Source organism: Chanodichthys erythropterus, chromosome 15 (assembly GCF_024489055.1).
Source record: "Chanodichthys erythropterus isolate Z2021 chromosome 15, ASM2448905v1, whole genome shotgun sequence".
NCBI lineage: Eukaryota > Metazoa > Chordata > Actinopteri > Cypriniformes > Xenocyprididae > Chanodichthys > Chanodichthys erythropterus.
Genome location: NC_090235.1, coordinates 3,435,863 through 3,450,948, shown reverse-complemented (window position 1 = coordinate 3,450,948; position 15,086 = coordinate 3,435,863). Strand labels below are relative to the sequence as shown.

Genomic DNA, 15,086 nt, shown 5'->3' with positions numbered 1-15,086 from the left:
ATGTAGGCCTACTTTATAAAGAATGAAGAAACGGTACAGTTTTACAGGTTTAAACACATAAAAGTATTAGGATATTGTTGATTATTTTATAGCAGTAATCAAATTTTAGGCCTATACATTAACATTATATAGGTTACACCCCAATACTGACTTAATGGTCATGAATAATTGTATTTATTTCCTATATATATATATATATAATATACTGTATATATCTCATACATACACAAACAAAAGTGGGCTCGTCCGGGATTTGAACCCGGGACCTCTCGCACCCTAAGCGAGAATCATACCCCTAGACCAACGAGCCTTACAATTTTTAGGTACTATGGTTTGCCACGTTGCATAGGAAAGTACAGGATTATGGGACATTCGATGGACTGATTTTAGGATGTTTATTTTGGAGTTTGGCGAATGGCGCCATCTGGTGTCATCAACCTGCATTTGCATAGGTCTTTGAGTGTCCTTTACAGTTTTTGAAACTGGCTCCATTTCTCAAAACTCTACCCACAAAACACACACACAACATGCAAAACCTCACATATCTTTCAAAAGCAAGTACTAAATTCAAAACTATTTTAACTACTCTAAAAATGCATTTTATGTGTAGTAACACACAAACATAAAATGATTAGCCACATACATGCCAAACTACACACAGATGTGAAAAATGTATTTTGTGTCTTTTGCTTGTTCAGTGTGCAGTGAGTGCAGTACAGGAGTTTGTCATGGCACACGCATGTACATTTGCACAAATACACTATATACAGTATGTACACAACTGATGAATTTTACACAGGTATTAAACTGAACTGAATCAATACTGAACTTACTCGAGCTGTATGATGACACTTGGCTTGTTAGAGATGCTTACATAACAGCAGAATTTGAATCTTTTACTATTGTGAAGCTGCTGTGACAATCTATATTGTATAAAGCGCTTTAGAAATAAAGCTGTCTTTCTGACTTGGCTTGTATGCACATTCAGTGTGTGTGTGTATATGTACACACACAGACACAGTTTTGCAGACTTGGTCTGAAGATTCAGTACATTAGTGAATGGATTCACTAAGTGGGCCTCAAGTACCACTTTCAGTGTGTAAGCAATATGAAAAAACTAACACTATTTGATTAAACATGTTTGTAAAAAAAAATAATAATAAATAAATAATGATATTAACAATTAAATAATTTCTAATAAATTCTGCAACGTTCCATAAAAATGAGAATTTTGATTTCATGTTGACTTTAAGACAGGTTAATGTTCTCAGAAAAAAAAAAAAAAAAAAAAAAAAAAAAAAAAAAATTTTAAGCATATTAAAAAACATCATTATGGTAAGATAATTGTCATATTTATTTTGCTGCTGAAAATAACCTACTGTAGACCCATAAGCTACAGCATGTAGAACTCAGTAGACTAACCTTTGCCTATAAATAGTTACTGTAAAGTTTTGTCATAGATTCTAAAGCTTTTAAAATACGTGGGCTCGTCCGGGATTTGAACCCGGGACCTCTCGCACCCAAAGCGAGAATCATACCCCTAGACCAACGAGCCTTGAAAACTATTGTTAGTTTGCCACGTTGGATAGTGAGTACAGGACCATGGGACTTTCGATGAAGTGAGTTTAGAATGTTTATTTTGGTGTTTGATGAATGACGCCATCTGGTGGCATCGACCTGTAGTTACAGAGGTCGTTTAGTGGCTTTTAGAACAAATTAGAATCAATTTTGCTACATTGAGGCTGGATTATAACAACGTTTGAAAGACTGCAAATAATGAAAAAGATTAAAGGTTTAGTTCACCCAAAAATTAAAATAATTTGATTTATTACTCACCCTCATGTCGTTCCACACCCGTAAGACCTTTGTTAATCTTCGGAACGCAAATTAAGATATTTTAGTTGAAATCCGATGGCTCAGTGAGCATTGACATTTCCTTTCTCAAGATCCTTAAAGGTGCTAAAATCATATTTAAAGGTGCCCTAGAATTCAAAAATTGAATTTATCTTGGCATACTTAAATAACAAGAGTTCAGTACATGGAAATGACATACAGTGAGTCTCAAACTCCATTGTTTCCTCCTCCTTATATAAATCTAATTTGTTTAAAAGACCTCCGACGAACAGGCGAATCTCAACATAACACCGACTTACGTAACAGTCGGGGTGTACGTCCCCAATATTTGCATATGCCAACCTATGTTCAAGGCATTAGACAAGGGCAGCCAGTATTAATGTCTGGATCTGTGCACAGCTGAATCATCAGACTAGGTAAGCAAGCAAGGACAACAGCGAAAAATGGCAGATGGAGCGATAATAACTGACATGATCCATGATTACATGATATTTTTAGTGATATTTGTAAATTGTCTTTCTAAATGTTTCGTTAGCATGTTGCTAATGTACTGTTAAATGTGGTTAAAGTTACCATCGTTTCTTACTGTATTCACGGAGACAAGACTGTCGTTATTTTCATTTTTTAAACACTTTCATAATTCATAATTTAAACACTATAATTCATAAACACAACTTCATTCTTTATAAATCTCTCCAACAGTGTGTAATGTTAGCTTTAGCCACGGAGCACTATCAAACTCATTCAGAATCAAATGTAAACATCCAAATAAATACCATACTTACGCGATTAGACATGCTGCATGATGAACACTTTGTAAAGAACAATTTTTAGGGTTAAATTAGCTGTGTGAACTTTGTTTATGCTGTTAAAGGCAAGCGCGAGCTCCGTGGGTGGGGAGCGCAAGCATTTAAAGGGGCTGCAGCCTAAATCGGCTCATATTTAATGATGCCCAAAAATAGGCAGTTAAAAAAATTAATAAAAAAATATGTATAGGGTATTTTGAGCTGAAACTTCACAGACACATTCAGGGGACACCTTAGACTTATATTACATCTTGTAAAAAAACTTTCTATGGCACCTTTAAAACAGTTCATGTGAGTACAGTGGTTCAATATTAATATTATAAAGCAACAAGAATATTTTTGGTGCACAAAAAAAAAAAAAAAAAGACTTATATAGTGATGGCCGATTTCAAAACACTGCTTCATGAAGCTTCGGAGCGTTATGAATCAGTGTGTCAAATCAGCGGTTCGGAGCGCCAAAGTCACATGATTTCAGCAGTTTGGTGGTTTGACACGCGATCCGAATCATGATTCGACACGCTGATTCATAACGCTCTGAAGCTGACCCTTCCACCCCTTAGGCATGGTGGACTAAGATTTGGGGCTTACACGAGGAGCTGGGTAGGTTACGACTTAATGGGAGCAGTTCCCAAAAGGGCACACTACAGCTTGCCAGCATCTGCATCTCCAACACTTGTAACAGTTCAGTGGCTTGTGGCACTTATAGGGACCTCATTTGTCAGTCTTTGAAACAATGTTGAATGTGACTGACAAATAAGGAATGTTTTGTTTACTGATGTAACCCTCGTTCCTTGTCATAGTTTTGTGACAGAAGTACCATAAATTGAATCTTGTCACAACATTTTCATAACTTATAGATATTTTTTTCAGTGTAAAGGGCAAGATTTACTAACAGCTTGTGCCAGCGCAAACCCTCTTTTGGCGTTAAGCTACTGTCAGGATATACTAAAGACACAGTGAACGTTTAACAATGAAAAGACATGGACACAGTTATTTTTTTGGCTTACCTTTTTAATATGCATTTGTAGAAGTTTCCCTTTTTAGACGCAACATTTATGAGAGGAGAGTATTTAAATAGGCTAAATCGTGCAATGTGATTTACTAAAGTTTGCTGTAGTCAATTTACTGGTATTTGTGCCATTATTAAAAAAAGCATGTCTTAACCCATTTTGCAGCTGACATGCTGCAATAGTTGCCACTAGGAGGAGGCAACACAGAGAACAGAGAGCGTGTGGAAGGAGAACATTTTCTCCACTTATTTGGAATGCCAGAGGAAGAGTTTATCTGAACATATAATTTGCTCTTGATTGCATTGGTCATTACGGAAAGGATCTGACTGCATCTGTGTTTTTTAAAGGTGCAGTAAGTGGTATTTAAACTACACTGTTGGACATTGTTGATATTTGAAATAAACCCAAACAAACCCACCCCTCTCTTCAGAGCTCCGCCTCCAAAACTCACACTCCAATTCTAACCACCCTGCTCTGAGTCGGTCTCAAACTATTGCCTGCTCGCTGCTGGCATGCGAGGTGAGCGCATTGCCAATGACGCTAAACACCTCATTCTCTAGCGGCCGTCAGTACGCAGTCATTTAACTGCAGAACTCTCACTATCTGGCCGCTGTTACACACGCAATGCGAGTGGATGTCTGTTTATCACAGCTGACGGATTAAACAAAATGCTTCACGAAAAATAAAGCGCAATTGATGAACGAACAACGAGGAATTACAAAAAATGAACATACAGAACACACGAGTAAATACAAAGCTACAGACAATCAAAACCCAGTGTTACTCACATGAGAAGCGGGATCAAAGCAGTTTTCAGGCCTTCCCTCTTAGCTTTTCTAATATAACCGGGTCCTAAAGCGCTTGCCCAGGCATAAACCTTCATTCCAGTGATATTCTTTTGAGCTGTTTTGTATTGTGTCCCATTTCTCGTTCTTTTTTTATTATTATTTTTTTCAAATCTCCCTCTTGCTCTTTCTCTCTCCTTGACCATCATAGTCCCTCAGATGCTGATTGGTTAGACATTTGTTATTGGACTCGGCCTGACTAACTTCCAAAAAGTGGATCTGAAATATCACCGAGTCCCCCCTTTAATTTGTGCATTGTCAATAGATCACCCACAGTACTTTTCACTCCCATCTGCACTTTTTAAAGGGATTGTGGCCCTAATTTGCCCTGTTTAGTAAATCCTTCCCTATTAATAGAAAACTCCAAACTTTAATGACAAACATGATGAAAATTAGCCAGTTAGTTGTCAGCTCATTAAATAATAAGCTGTTTCGCAGCAGCATTATTTTTTTTTAAAAGCATTTGTTCAATATAATGAAGCATCTCCCTTATTGATATCTATTAAAATAACTTTTTTTCTGCTAACCTTGGAGGCTTACCTTAAAGAGGTTTTGTCCCAGATTCCCTCAAAGTATCAATATTGGCTGGCTAAGATGATGATAAGTTTTGTCTTTGCAAGAAAGAGCTAAAGTCCTTTATCCAGACAGATTTCTGAAAGGCAATCAGATATACACATATAATATTTTTTATTAGTTTATAGCTTAGTTGATTATTAAAATTATTTTATATTTATATATTTATATTTTATTTTTATTTTTTTTTCTGATTTTGCAATGACATGGATTTTCAAACTGCAGGTTACTACACTCAGCCATTTGAGATGAACTCATATCTAGGTGTGTGCAATTTTTCTAGAGCCCTTTGATACAGTGCCTGTTGTCAGGCATGTTGTTATGTCTTATTAATGACTCACTGTACAGGTTTTTACAGACAACAATAGTTGCAAAATATGTTATGAAACAGCAACAATCTTTTAACATCTTACAATGTCTAACTTTTGTCATTGTATTTTGGGATCAGTGGTTTTTCCTGATTGTTTTTGTTATATGCTAAACTCAGTTTTACGCAAAACTGACACACACACACAAAATACATGTTCTGCTTACTGAAACTCATGAATCATCACAGATGAGTGCATTTGACGGAGACAGCACAACAGAGATGGGAGTGAAAGGGTGTGTGTGGTTTCCCATGATGCTCTGTAGTGTTGACATTGTGTTGTGACTCATAAAATGTAGATGCCATGGGAGTGATTCCAGTATTCTTATATTGCTTTTTTATTTTGAATCCAAGTTTAGAGCAGATATTAAATTTGCATATGCACATTTGTGTTTAGATGCCAAACGCGATGCAGTTGCATGATTACTGTAATTATTTATTTTCATATTTTCTCTGTTTCTCATGATCTGCACAGGTTGCAAGAAAATAAACACTACTCCATTTACCCCTTAAGCCCTGAAAGCATTTTCAGAGGTTTTTTTTTTGTTTTTTTTTTTAATGTCATACAAAAAACTAAAGACTCGTAACTCCAAACCTGTAGCAAGGAGTCAGGCCGGCCAGACACTTCGGGCTTAAGGGGTTAATATCACTAGCTCATAGCTACATTCTCTTACTTTCCTCTGCCATTTGTTACAAAGTGAAAGGGCTTGGGTTAACCACACCCATGCAAATATTTTTTCATGCAAATGTTGTTGCTTTTTAAAATAGTTCAAAATATATATTTAGCATTTTACATATATATTATTTTTGTATTATATAGATTTAAGCCCTGTCCTTTTAATTTAATAATGTTGTTCATATGCCATCTGTACATCTGAAGGTTCTGACAGTTGAACTATGTGCTATTTTGCTGGCTTGTTACTATGGGGATTCTGTGAAAGTGAAAGTAAATGTTTGGGTGGATCCTGCTCTGGTTATATTTCTGTACAGCTGGAGTTTAGATGCATACACTCACAGACTTTCTTGTGTATCTTGTTGGAGCCATCTTGCTTAGACATATTTGGTAAGAATAAAAAAATCAGTATTTTCTTAATGAATTCCTTTGTTTTGCAACTGAAATAATAAACATTGATTAAAAAAGGACATGCTTTGTAATGATTTGTACATTAATTAATGTGCATGCTGGTACTATATACAAGTTATTCTCTAACTGAATTTACAAAACTTATTTTTTATTAGTTATTTTCACCTACCACACTGATCTGGAGGCATAAAGGTAAGAAATTGCCTATTTCATGAGATAATCCATTAAAAGCATTTTTATATGCTATAATATCCTTTTTTTTTAAGATGTTGGATGATTTTGGCATAACAGAGGAGGAGCTGAAAGAGCTTCAAGAAACAATATCTAATCAAGATATTCAGTCAGCAACAAACACAATCAAAGAATTCCTCAAACAGCAAGATCGAGTTGAGCTTAACATTGGTGTGACGGGAGAGTCAGGTTCTGGAAAGTCCACATTTGTTAATGCTTTCAGGGGTTTAGGGGATGAAGATGAGGGCTCTGCTAAAACAGATATAGTTGAGACTACCATGAAACCTGAAGTTTACCTTCACCCAAAATTCAAAAATGTGAAAGTGTGGGATCTTCCTGGCATCGGAACACCAAACTTCAAAGCCGACGAGTATCTTGAACAGGTTGAGTTTGAACGCTATGATTTTTTCATCATCATTGCTTCGGATCGGTTCAGAGAATGCCACACTCAACTGGCCAAAGAGATCATGAGAATGGGGAAAAAGTTTTATTTTGTTCGTTCTAAGATTGACTTGAGCATTTCGGCTCAAAAGAGGAAAAAAAACTTTGATGAGAAAAACACACTGGATACCATCCGAGAGGACTGTGGAAAGGGTTAGTTATTCAATTCACATGACATAACAATGATTTGTATATAATATATTGTGAATATATCCTTGGTCATGATGAACTCATCAATATACATTATAGAATTAATTATTAGTATTGTTCATAAATAATAGATTTTGTTAATGATTACATCATTCCTGATACCTTTCCTGTTTCTGTCTAGGGCTGAGAAAGATCGGTATAGAGGATCCTGATGTGTTTCTGATCTCTGGTTGGGAGCTCGGCAAGTATGACATAAATCAGCTGCAGGAAAGGATGGAGAAAGAGCTTCCACAGCATAAGAGACATGTGCTGATGTTGGCTTTGCCAAATATCACAACAAAGATTCATGAGAAAAAGAAGAAAGCCCTAGAGGAAAACATTAAAAAAGTAGCCTTCCTGTCTGCTTGTGTAGCTGCAGTTCCAGTTCCTGGTCTTTCAATTGCTGTGGATTTAGTTATCATAGCAACTGAGATACAGAAGTACTGCAGTGCCTTTGGTCTTGATAGGAAATCTCTGCAGCAGCTCTGTGAAAGGTCTGGTAAGAGTATAGAGACTGTAGAGAGTCTGATGACTTCAGTTTGGCATAAAGGAATATGCACAAGTTCAGTCTTATCAGTACTGAGTGATTCATCTCTTCTGGTAACAGAAGATGCGGTTGAGTCCCTTTTTAGGTTTGTGCCATTTTTAGGCTCTGTAGTAGCAGCAGGAATGTCCTATTTAACTGTGTTAATAATGCTGAAGAGAGCTCTGAATGATATAGCAGAAGATGCCAGAAATGTGCTAATGGCTTTATTGGGGAGTGAAGTGTAATTAGACATTGTTGTATTATATAGATTGTAGCCCTGTCCTTTTAATAAGTGTCGTTCATATGCCATCTGTACATGTTTTTACAACTTTGCTGGCTCATTACTGTTAATACATTATGGTGGATCCTGCTCTGGTTGTATTTCTGTACATTTCTGAGTTTAGTCGCACTCACATGACTTTGATTCTCTTTTATTGTTTTGCAACTGAAATAATCAATAGATTAAATTATTGAGGACATGCTTTGTAATAATTTTTGTACATTAGTTGATTTGCAGGCGGGTACTACATATATTATATATAATTAGACAGATTTAACCTGCATAAATAAAGAACATAATAGTTTTGTTTTGTTTTATAACACTGATTTTTAATCTTAATAGTTTAATCATTTTGCACATAACTGTGCTATGTCATATAAATGGAAATTGTTAAGCTTGTTTAAAAAAAGCAAAGCAGCTTAGCTGATTATTTAAAAAATGCATTTTGAGAATTTGATGTATTTGTTTTCACTTTCCTTCTATTCTTATCCCCCCTGTTGTTAGGTCCGGGGTACAGTAAGATTTTGCCATATATATCTCTTTTAATGTTCTAACTTTCTTTTGGTGCAATTCAGCAGCTCACTGGTAGCGATCTTTTGGAATTAAGTCCTGCCCTCATTGTGTAAATTGTGAAAATGTAAAAAAAAAAAAAAATTGTGTAAATGTAGATCTTTTGAAATAGAGATATGAAATATTGTTATTTTCCAAAATAATTTCAGAAATGTGTATTTTACATTTTATATATACTGTTGTAGCACTTTTTAAAAATATCTATATTACTCTTAGTGGACCATCAGAAACCATCTATTAGTTTTGCCTGGATTCTTTCCCCCCCCCCTATCATATTTAGATTTTTATTTTGCATTCACAAGATACAGTGATTCTACAATGTTGTGAAAACTGTATATGATTGTAATCAGATGATACACATTAAATTGTGATATTTTTAAGTTTCTTCTTTCCATCACAATTTTTTCATTACAGAATAATCAACCCATTGTCACTCCCAAGGCGTCAAAAACTGAAGCATGGTCTTTTTTTAGTTATAAACAATACACAAAAAGCCAGTAAAGAAACAAAAAATAATATTAATAATAATAATAAAAAAACCAAAGAGCCAGAGGTAACATATAACTTAACGTAAATTAAATTTGAAAGGAGAAAAAGCCCCGTCTAATCCTTCTATTCCTGAGAGAGGGACTGGACATAAAACAAGTCTTCCCTGTTGCTGTCTCACAAGGATGAACCAAGAGATAGAAGAAGGTAAAGAGTTTTTTAAAAGTGCACTGGGGATTACATCCATCACTATGGCAAAGTCTCGTGGGGTGACAGGAATACAATATTTAGTTAAGAATTCAGAATAAGAAAGCAAAAGACCATTTGAATTTACAAATTGAGAAAAGAATAAGTTAGTTAAGACCCCCATGATCAAAGCTATTTATGGCAACAGATTTTTTGTCTCTTATGTTTCCATAAAAAGTCAAAAAACATTCTATCAACCATCATACAAGCTGACTTGTCCACGTGCAAGGAAAGAGCAGGGTAGGTCAATCTAAACACCTTCCGCTTTGGTGAGGAGCACCCTTCCTTGTCTCTTTGGAGAGAGAAATTAAACTTTTTCTTAGCTTTAGTAATTACTGGATCAAAGTTTAACTTTCCTCTCAGATTGACATCTTTACAAATGATCACATCCAAATAACTCACTTCAGTCTTAACCGGAATACTATGCAGGAATGGAGCAGAACAAGACTTCAAGGGAAGGAGAAGTAATAATTAACAATTTTTACAACAAAAGCGATTCAATCAATAACCAACTTTAGCTCGATAAGAATTTTCATATTGTCACTGTGAAGCTGCTTTGAAACAATATGTATGGCGAAAAGCGCTAAATGTTCTAGTTGAACTAAGGCTTTATCCTGGCTTAATCTAAGCCCTGACTGTGAAACCGGGACATTGTGTAAGAATTATATGTACAAGCAGAATTTGACAGGTCACACAAACCTTTTAAAAATATTTGTCTTCAGGTTAATGTAAAGTGTAGAGTATTTTGGATGATGACCTCTCAGTTTAGTGCTTTGAAAATCAACAATTATTAATTTACATTTAAAGGTGAATCCAGTTTTAAGGAGAAGGAAAGTTAATGTGCATTATCAAAATAATTTGGATAATGGTGGTCAAATCTTAATGTCATTAAACACGTTTAACAACAATAGTCAAAAATATATATTTCCACATGTTTGTGAACATACCTAAAATGCTGCATGTGATTTTTCTTTTCTTTTTTTTCCGCTTCTCAGCGCTAGAGTGCTGTTGTCAGTATGAGGTAGGGGCGGGGCGAAGCGGGAATGGCGTGTTGCCTGTGCTTAAAGGATTAGTTCACTTTCAAATCAAATTTTCCTGATAATTTACTCACCCCCATGTCATCCAAGATGTTCATGTCGTTCTTTCTTCAGTCAAAAAGAAATTAAGATTTCTGATGAAAACACAAATGATCGCATTGCATGTGATTCCCCTTTCCGTATTCTTCAAAAAGCTTACACTGTATGTCCTATGCCTTCCCTATTCTACATACAGAAAAAATGGAACTGGTGAGTAAGTAGAATAGGGAAGGCGTAGGACATACAGCGTAAAGTTTTTGAAGAATACGGAAAGCGGAATCACATGCAATGCAATCATTTGTGTTTATAAATCATATACATTTGTATTTTAGTAGAAAATATTACTTATTCCTCGATGTGAAAAATGTATTTTGTGTCTTTTGCTTGTTCACTGTGCAGTGCAGTACAGGAGTTTGCTTGTATGCACATTCAGTGTGTGTGTGTGTGTGTGTGTCTATATCTATATATATATATATATATATATATATATATATATATATATATATATATATATATATGTATATATGTATATATATATATATATATATGTATATATATATATATATATATATATATATATATATGTATGTACACACACAGACAGTTTTGCAGACAGACTTTCAATAAGTGGGCCTCAAGTACTACTTTCAGTGTGTAAGCAATTTGAAAAAACTAACACTATTTGATTAAACATGTTTATAAAAAATAAATAAATAAATAAATAATGATATTAACAATTAAATAATTTCTAATAAATTCTGCCATGTTCCATAAAAATGGGAATTTTGATTTCATGTCGACTTTAAGAGAGGTTCATGTTCTCAGAAAAAAAACAAAAAAAAAACTTTAAGCATATTAAAAAACATCATTATGGTAAGATAATTGTCAGATAATTATTTTGCTGCTGAAAATAACCTACTGTAGACCCATAAGCTACAGCATGTAGAACTCACTAGACTAACCTTTGCCTATAAATAGTTACTGTAAAGTTTTGTCATAGATTCTAAAGCTTTTAAAATACATGGGCTCGTCCGGGATTTGAACCCGGGACCTCTCGCACCCAAAGCGAGAATCATACCCCTAGACCAACGAGCCTTGTAAACTTCGGGTGGTAGCCTATGATTTGACACGTTGCATAGGGAGTACATGACCATGGGACGTTCGATGCAGTGAGTTTAGGATGTTTATTTTGGTGTTTGGTGAATGACGCCATCTGGTGGCATCAATCTGCAGTTACAGAGGTCGTTTAGTGGCTTTTAGAACAAATTAGAATCAAGTTTGCGACTGTGATAGCAACCTTTGAAAGACTGCAAATAATGAAAAAGATTCATGTCCATGTGTTCTGAAAACAGAATGATCTCAAAATAGGAATATGAATATAGCTGATGATATCCAATCGGCTAATAGGTGTGATTTGAAAACTTTTCTCAGTTTTTTTTCTTTCTTTGTGAATACGTACTGTACCTTAAAAAGTGAGGTAAAACTGAAAAATTTTAAGATGAATATTTTTTTATCAGGCAGAAAGTAGACTACTAAATACTGCAATGTTCCGTAAAAAAATAAGGATTGCCTTTAAGAGAGGTTCATGTTCTCAGAAAAAGATTCCAAGATTTAAAATATTTGGGCTCGTCCGGGATTTGAACCCGGGACCTCTCGCACCCTAAGCGAGAATCATACCCCTAGACCAACGAGCCTTGTATCTTTTGGATTCTATGGTTTGCCACGTTGCATAGGAAAGTACAGGACTATAGGACATTTGATGGACTGAGTTTAGGATGTTTATTTTGGAGTTTGACGAATGGCGCCATCTGGTGTCATCAACATGCAGTTACAGAGGTCGTTCAGCGGCATTTACAGTTTTTTCAAAATGCTTACACACACTTTTTGAAACTATGGTTCTGTTTCTCAAAACTCTACAACCGAAACCACAAAACACACACACAACATGCAAAATGTCACATATGTTTCAAAAGCAAACACTACATTCAAAACTATTTCTCTAAAAATTGTATTTTTTGTGTAGTAACACACAAACAAAATGATTAGCCACATACACGCCAAACTACACACAGATGTGAAAAATGTGAAACACTACTATCTTGTGTCTTTTGCTTGTTCAGTGTGCAGTGGAGTGTACAGCAGTTTGTTATAGCACTTACACATACATGCATGTTCCCATTGCCTTGTATTGTACGACTGACAGACGCCAAAATCATCATTTGTGTTCTACTGAAGAAACAAAGTCACCTACATCTTGGATGCCCTGGGGGTATAAGCAGATAAACATCAAATTTTCATTTTTGGGTGAACTATCGAGATACCCCTTAAAGTTACACCGTTCAAACACTGAGGTTTGTACAGTAGCCTACTGAGTTATGCAAGCTTGCGAATCATCTAATTATAACAAGCAAAGTAAAGACACGATGTAAATAAGAGATTCATTGTGTGCAGTATAGACAACTTCATTAAACGGAGGTTTGTGAAATCGCGATGAACTGAAACGAGTGACAGCTTTTTTAATGATTATAAAGGGAGTTTGCGAATGTATTATTGCTTTTATACAATAATTCAAACATTAAGTTAATATTTAGACACTTACATTTTAAGGCCAATTCACAACGCGAACAAGTTGGCCGTTGGATTTAGAATTCTATGAGAAAAAATTGTCATGTTCACACCCAACAAACACCGACAAACGAGTCTGACTGGGAAAATTCCACAACTACATGTAACCATGTTAACAATATTGTCAGGCAAGTTTATTATATTAATAATATAGTATCATATATATATATTAATTGTATTAAAGTATTGAGGCAAAACAAAAATACACCGGTTTTTAAACTTGTATTAGGCTATTTATTTTTATTATTATTATTTTTTTTTAGCGCGACCCTTTTTATTAACGAGACCCATAAGCATATACAACCATGTCGCTAAACAAGCCAAAACGAATTATTAAAAACGTAACTGAAGGTAAACCTGCGTTGCTCTCATACCTCTCTCTTTCGGTGAAGTGGAGCAGCTGCTCTTGCTGAATGGCACGGATTGCACTATGGATTGTATCTTTTGTATATTTTTATTTTTTTAACTGTATTTTATTTTTTTTATAACGAACAAGCTGCGATGTCACATTTCCAGTACTTTGTTGTGTAGGCTATGTGGCGCGGGCGCGATCAAACAGCTGTCTTTGCAGGGGACTTGCCTCATCATCATGGCAACGGTTCCAGGTCAGATTACGTCAGAGTTTGTTGCCGTCAACCGTTGCCGTTGACGCCAACAGGGGTGTCACACCGATCCAACAAACTCCAACAGACTAGTTTGTTGGCTGTTGTCGGTGCCGTGTGAATTGGCCTTTAGGAACAGTGTTGTCAGATTTTGCTCTATTTTGTCAACGAAAATAGTTCCAAACAACATTACAGCTGAACCGCTGCGTATCTCCGAGCAAACTCCGAGTTGTTTCGTTTATGAATGAATCTGTGTTTTCAAACGAATCTAGTGAGTCAATGATTCAATCACCCAGTCTCACCCTGCGTTCCATTCGGAAGGGGTCATCCCTATGCCCTAATCCCTTCAGAGGGTTTACCCTCAGGAGTGAGAGCTTCGAAGGGATGAAGGGTGTAGGGGTAAAATACTGTTCTTTTGGAACGCACTTCAGCGTCATCTTAATGAGACAATCAAGGAGGATAAATTGTGCAAGCTGCGCCTTTTGTTTAACGTTATTATTTATTTATTTATTTTAGGTTTACCGCATGTAGGCTATATTGTATCTATGTATTTGAAACATTTGAATGGACTGATCAATGAGCTGTAAAGTATTTTTTTTAAGTACAATGTCATTTTGACCATAATAATGTACCAAATCTAACTCGTATAAATATTACAGAAGTACAGAAAAATATTATACATACCTAACCTCCTGTACCCATTCTGTGACATCAAACAACTTCCCTGTGCAAAGGATCATGGGGGCCCGAAGTGTCCATCAGTTGTTCCCTTCGAAATCCTTCATTCCGAAGGGCCCTTTGAAGTGGCCAGTTTTGAGCACTTTGGTTTGGAAAGACCCTTCAATATGGCGGACATGATTATTTTCACTCCGAAGTGCCCTTCGGAGGGCAATATATCCCGTTTGGAACGCACCGATGTATAGCTAGACAGTCGCTTGCTTTGTTCCTGAATGAATCAGCCATTTGAACGAATCGATTGAATGAATGATTCAGAGACAAATGCTGTGTCCCAATTCGCCTACTTATACTACGTCCTAAAAGTATGTACTGTTTTTGTAAAGAAAAAGTACATACTTTTGAGTGTGTAGCAGAAGAGTATGCAAGCTTTGGGACATACTACCTCGTCATAACTGCGTCTTAAACGGACGTTCTGTCGCTTAGTTACGCAACCTGTAATTGTTTAAACTACCCTGTCAATCATCTTGTCACAGTTAAAATTCAATTAAATTTTATTTCGTACCGTTTCTGAGAGAAATGTAGTCGCACGTTGATCTG

The 15,086-nt window shown here is 35.7% G+C and overlaps 1 protein-coding gene and 2 non-coding genes across 3 annotated transcripts; 1 reads left to right on the top strand and 2 right to left on the bottom strand.

Moving 5' to 3' along the window:
- The first annotated feature begins 219 nt into the window (after nt 1-219).
- LOC137037201 (interferon-inducible GTPase 5-like) lies at nt 220-8,904 on the top strand. Its single transcript, XM_067411013.1, has 4 exons — nt 220-6,518; nt 6,695-6,731; nt 6,806-7,364; nt 7,543-8,904. Exons 3-4 carry the CDS (start codon nt 6,806-6,808, stop codon nt 8,169-8,171), a joined length of 1,188 nt encoding a protein of 395 aa, XP_067267114.1. The 5' UTR covers nt 220-6,518; nt 6,695-6,731; the 3' UTR covers nt 8,172-8,904.
- On the bottom strand, nt 239-310 carry trnap-agg (transfer RNA proline (anticodon AGG)). Its single transcript has one exon. It is a non-coding gene; the product is annotated as a tRNA-Pro (tRNA).
- A 3,302-nt stretch (nt 8,905-12,206) lies between the features above and the next one.
- trnap-agg (transfer RNA proline (anticodon AGG)) lies at nt 12,207-12,278 on the bottom strand. Its single transcript has one exon. It is a non-coding gene; the product is annotated as a tRNA-Pro (tRNA).
- Between the last annotated feature and the right edge of the window lie 2,808 nt (nt 12,279-15,086).

Coding starts and splice junctions, on each gene's coding strand:
- LOC137037201 (XM_067411013.1), top strand. CDS start 6,806: ATGTTGGATGATTTTGGCATAACAGAGGAGGAGCTGAAAGAGCTTCAA. Junction 7,365..7,542: donor CCGAGAGGACTGTGGAAAGG/GTTAGTTATTCA, acceptor GTTTCTGTCTAG/GGCTGAGAAAGATCGGTATA.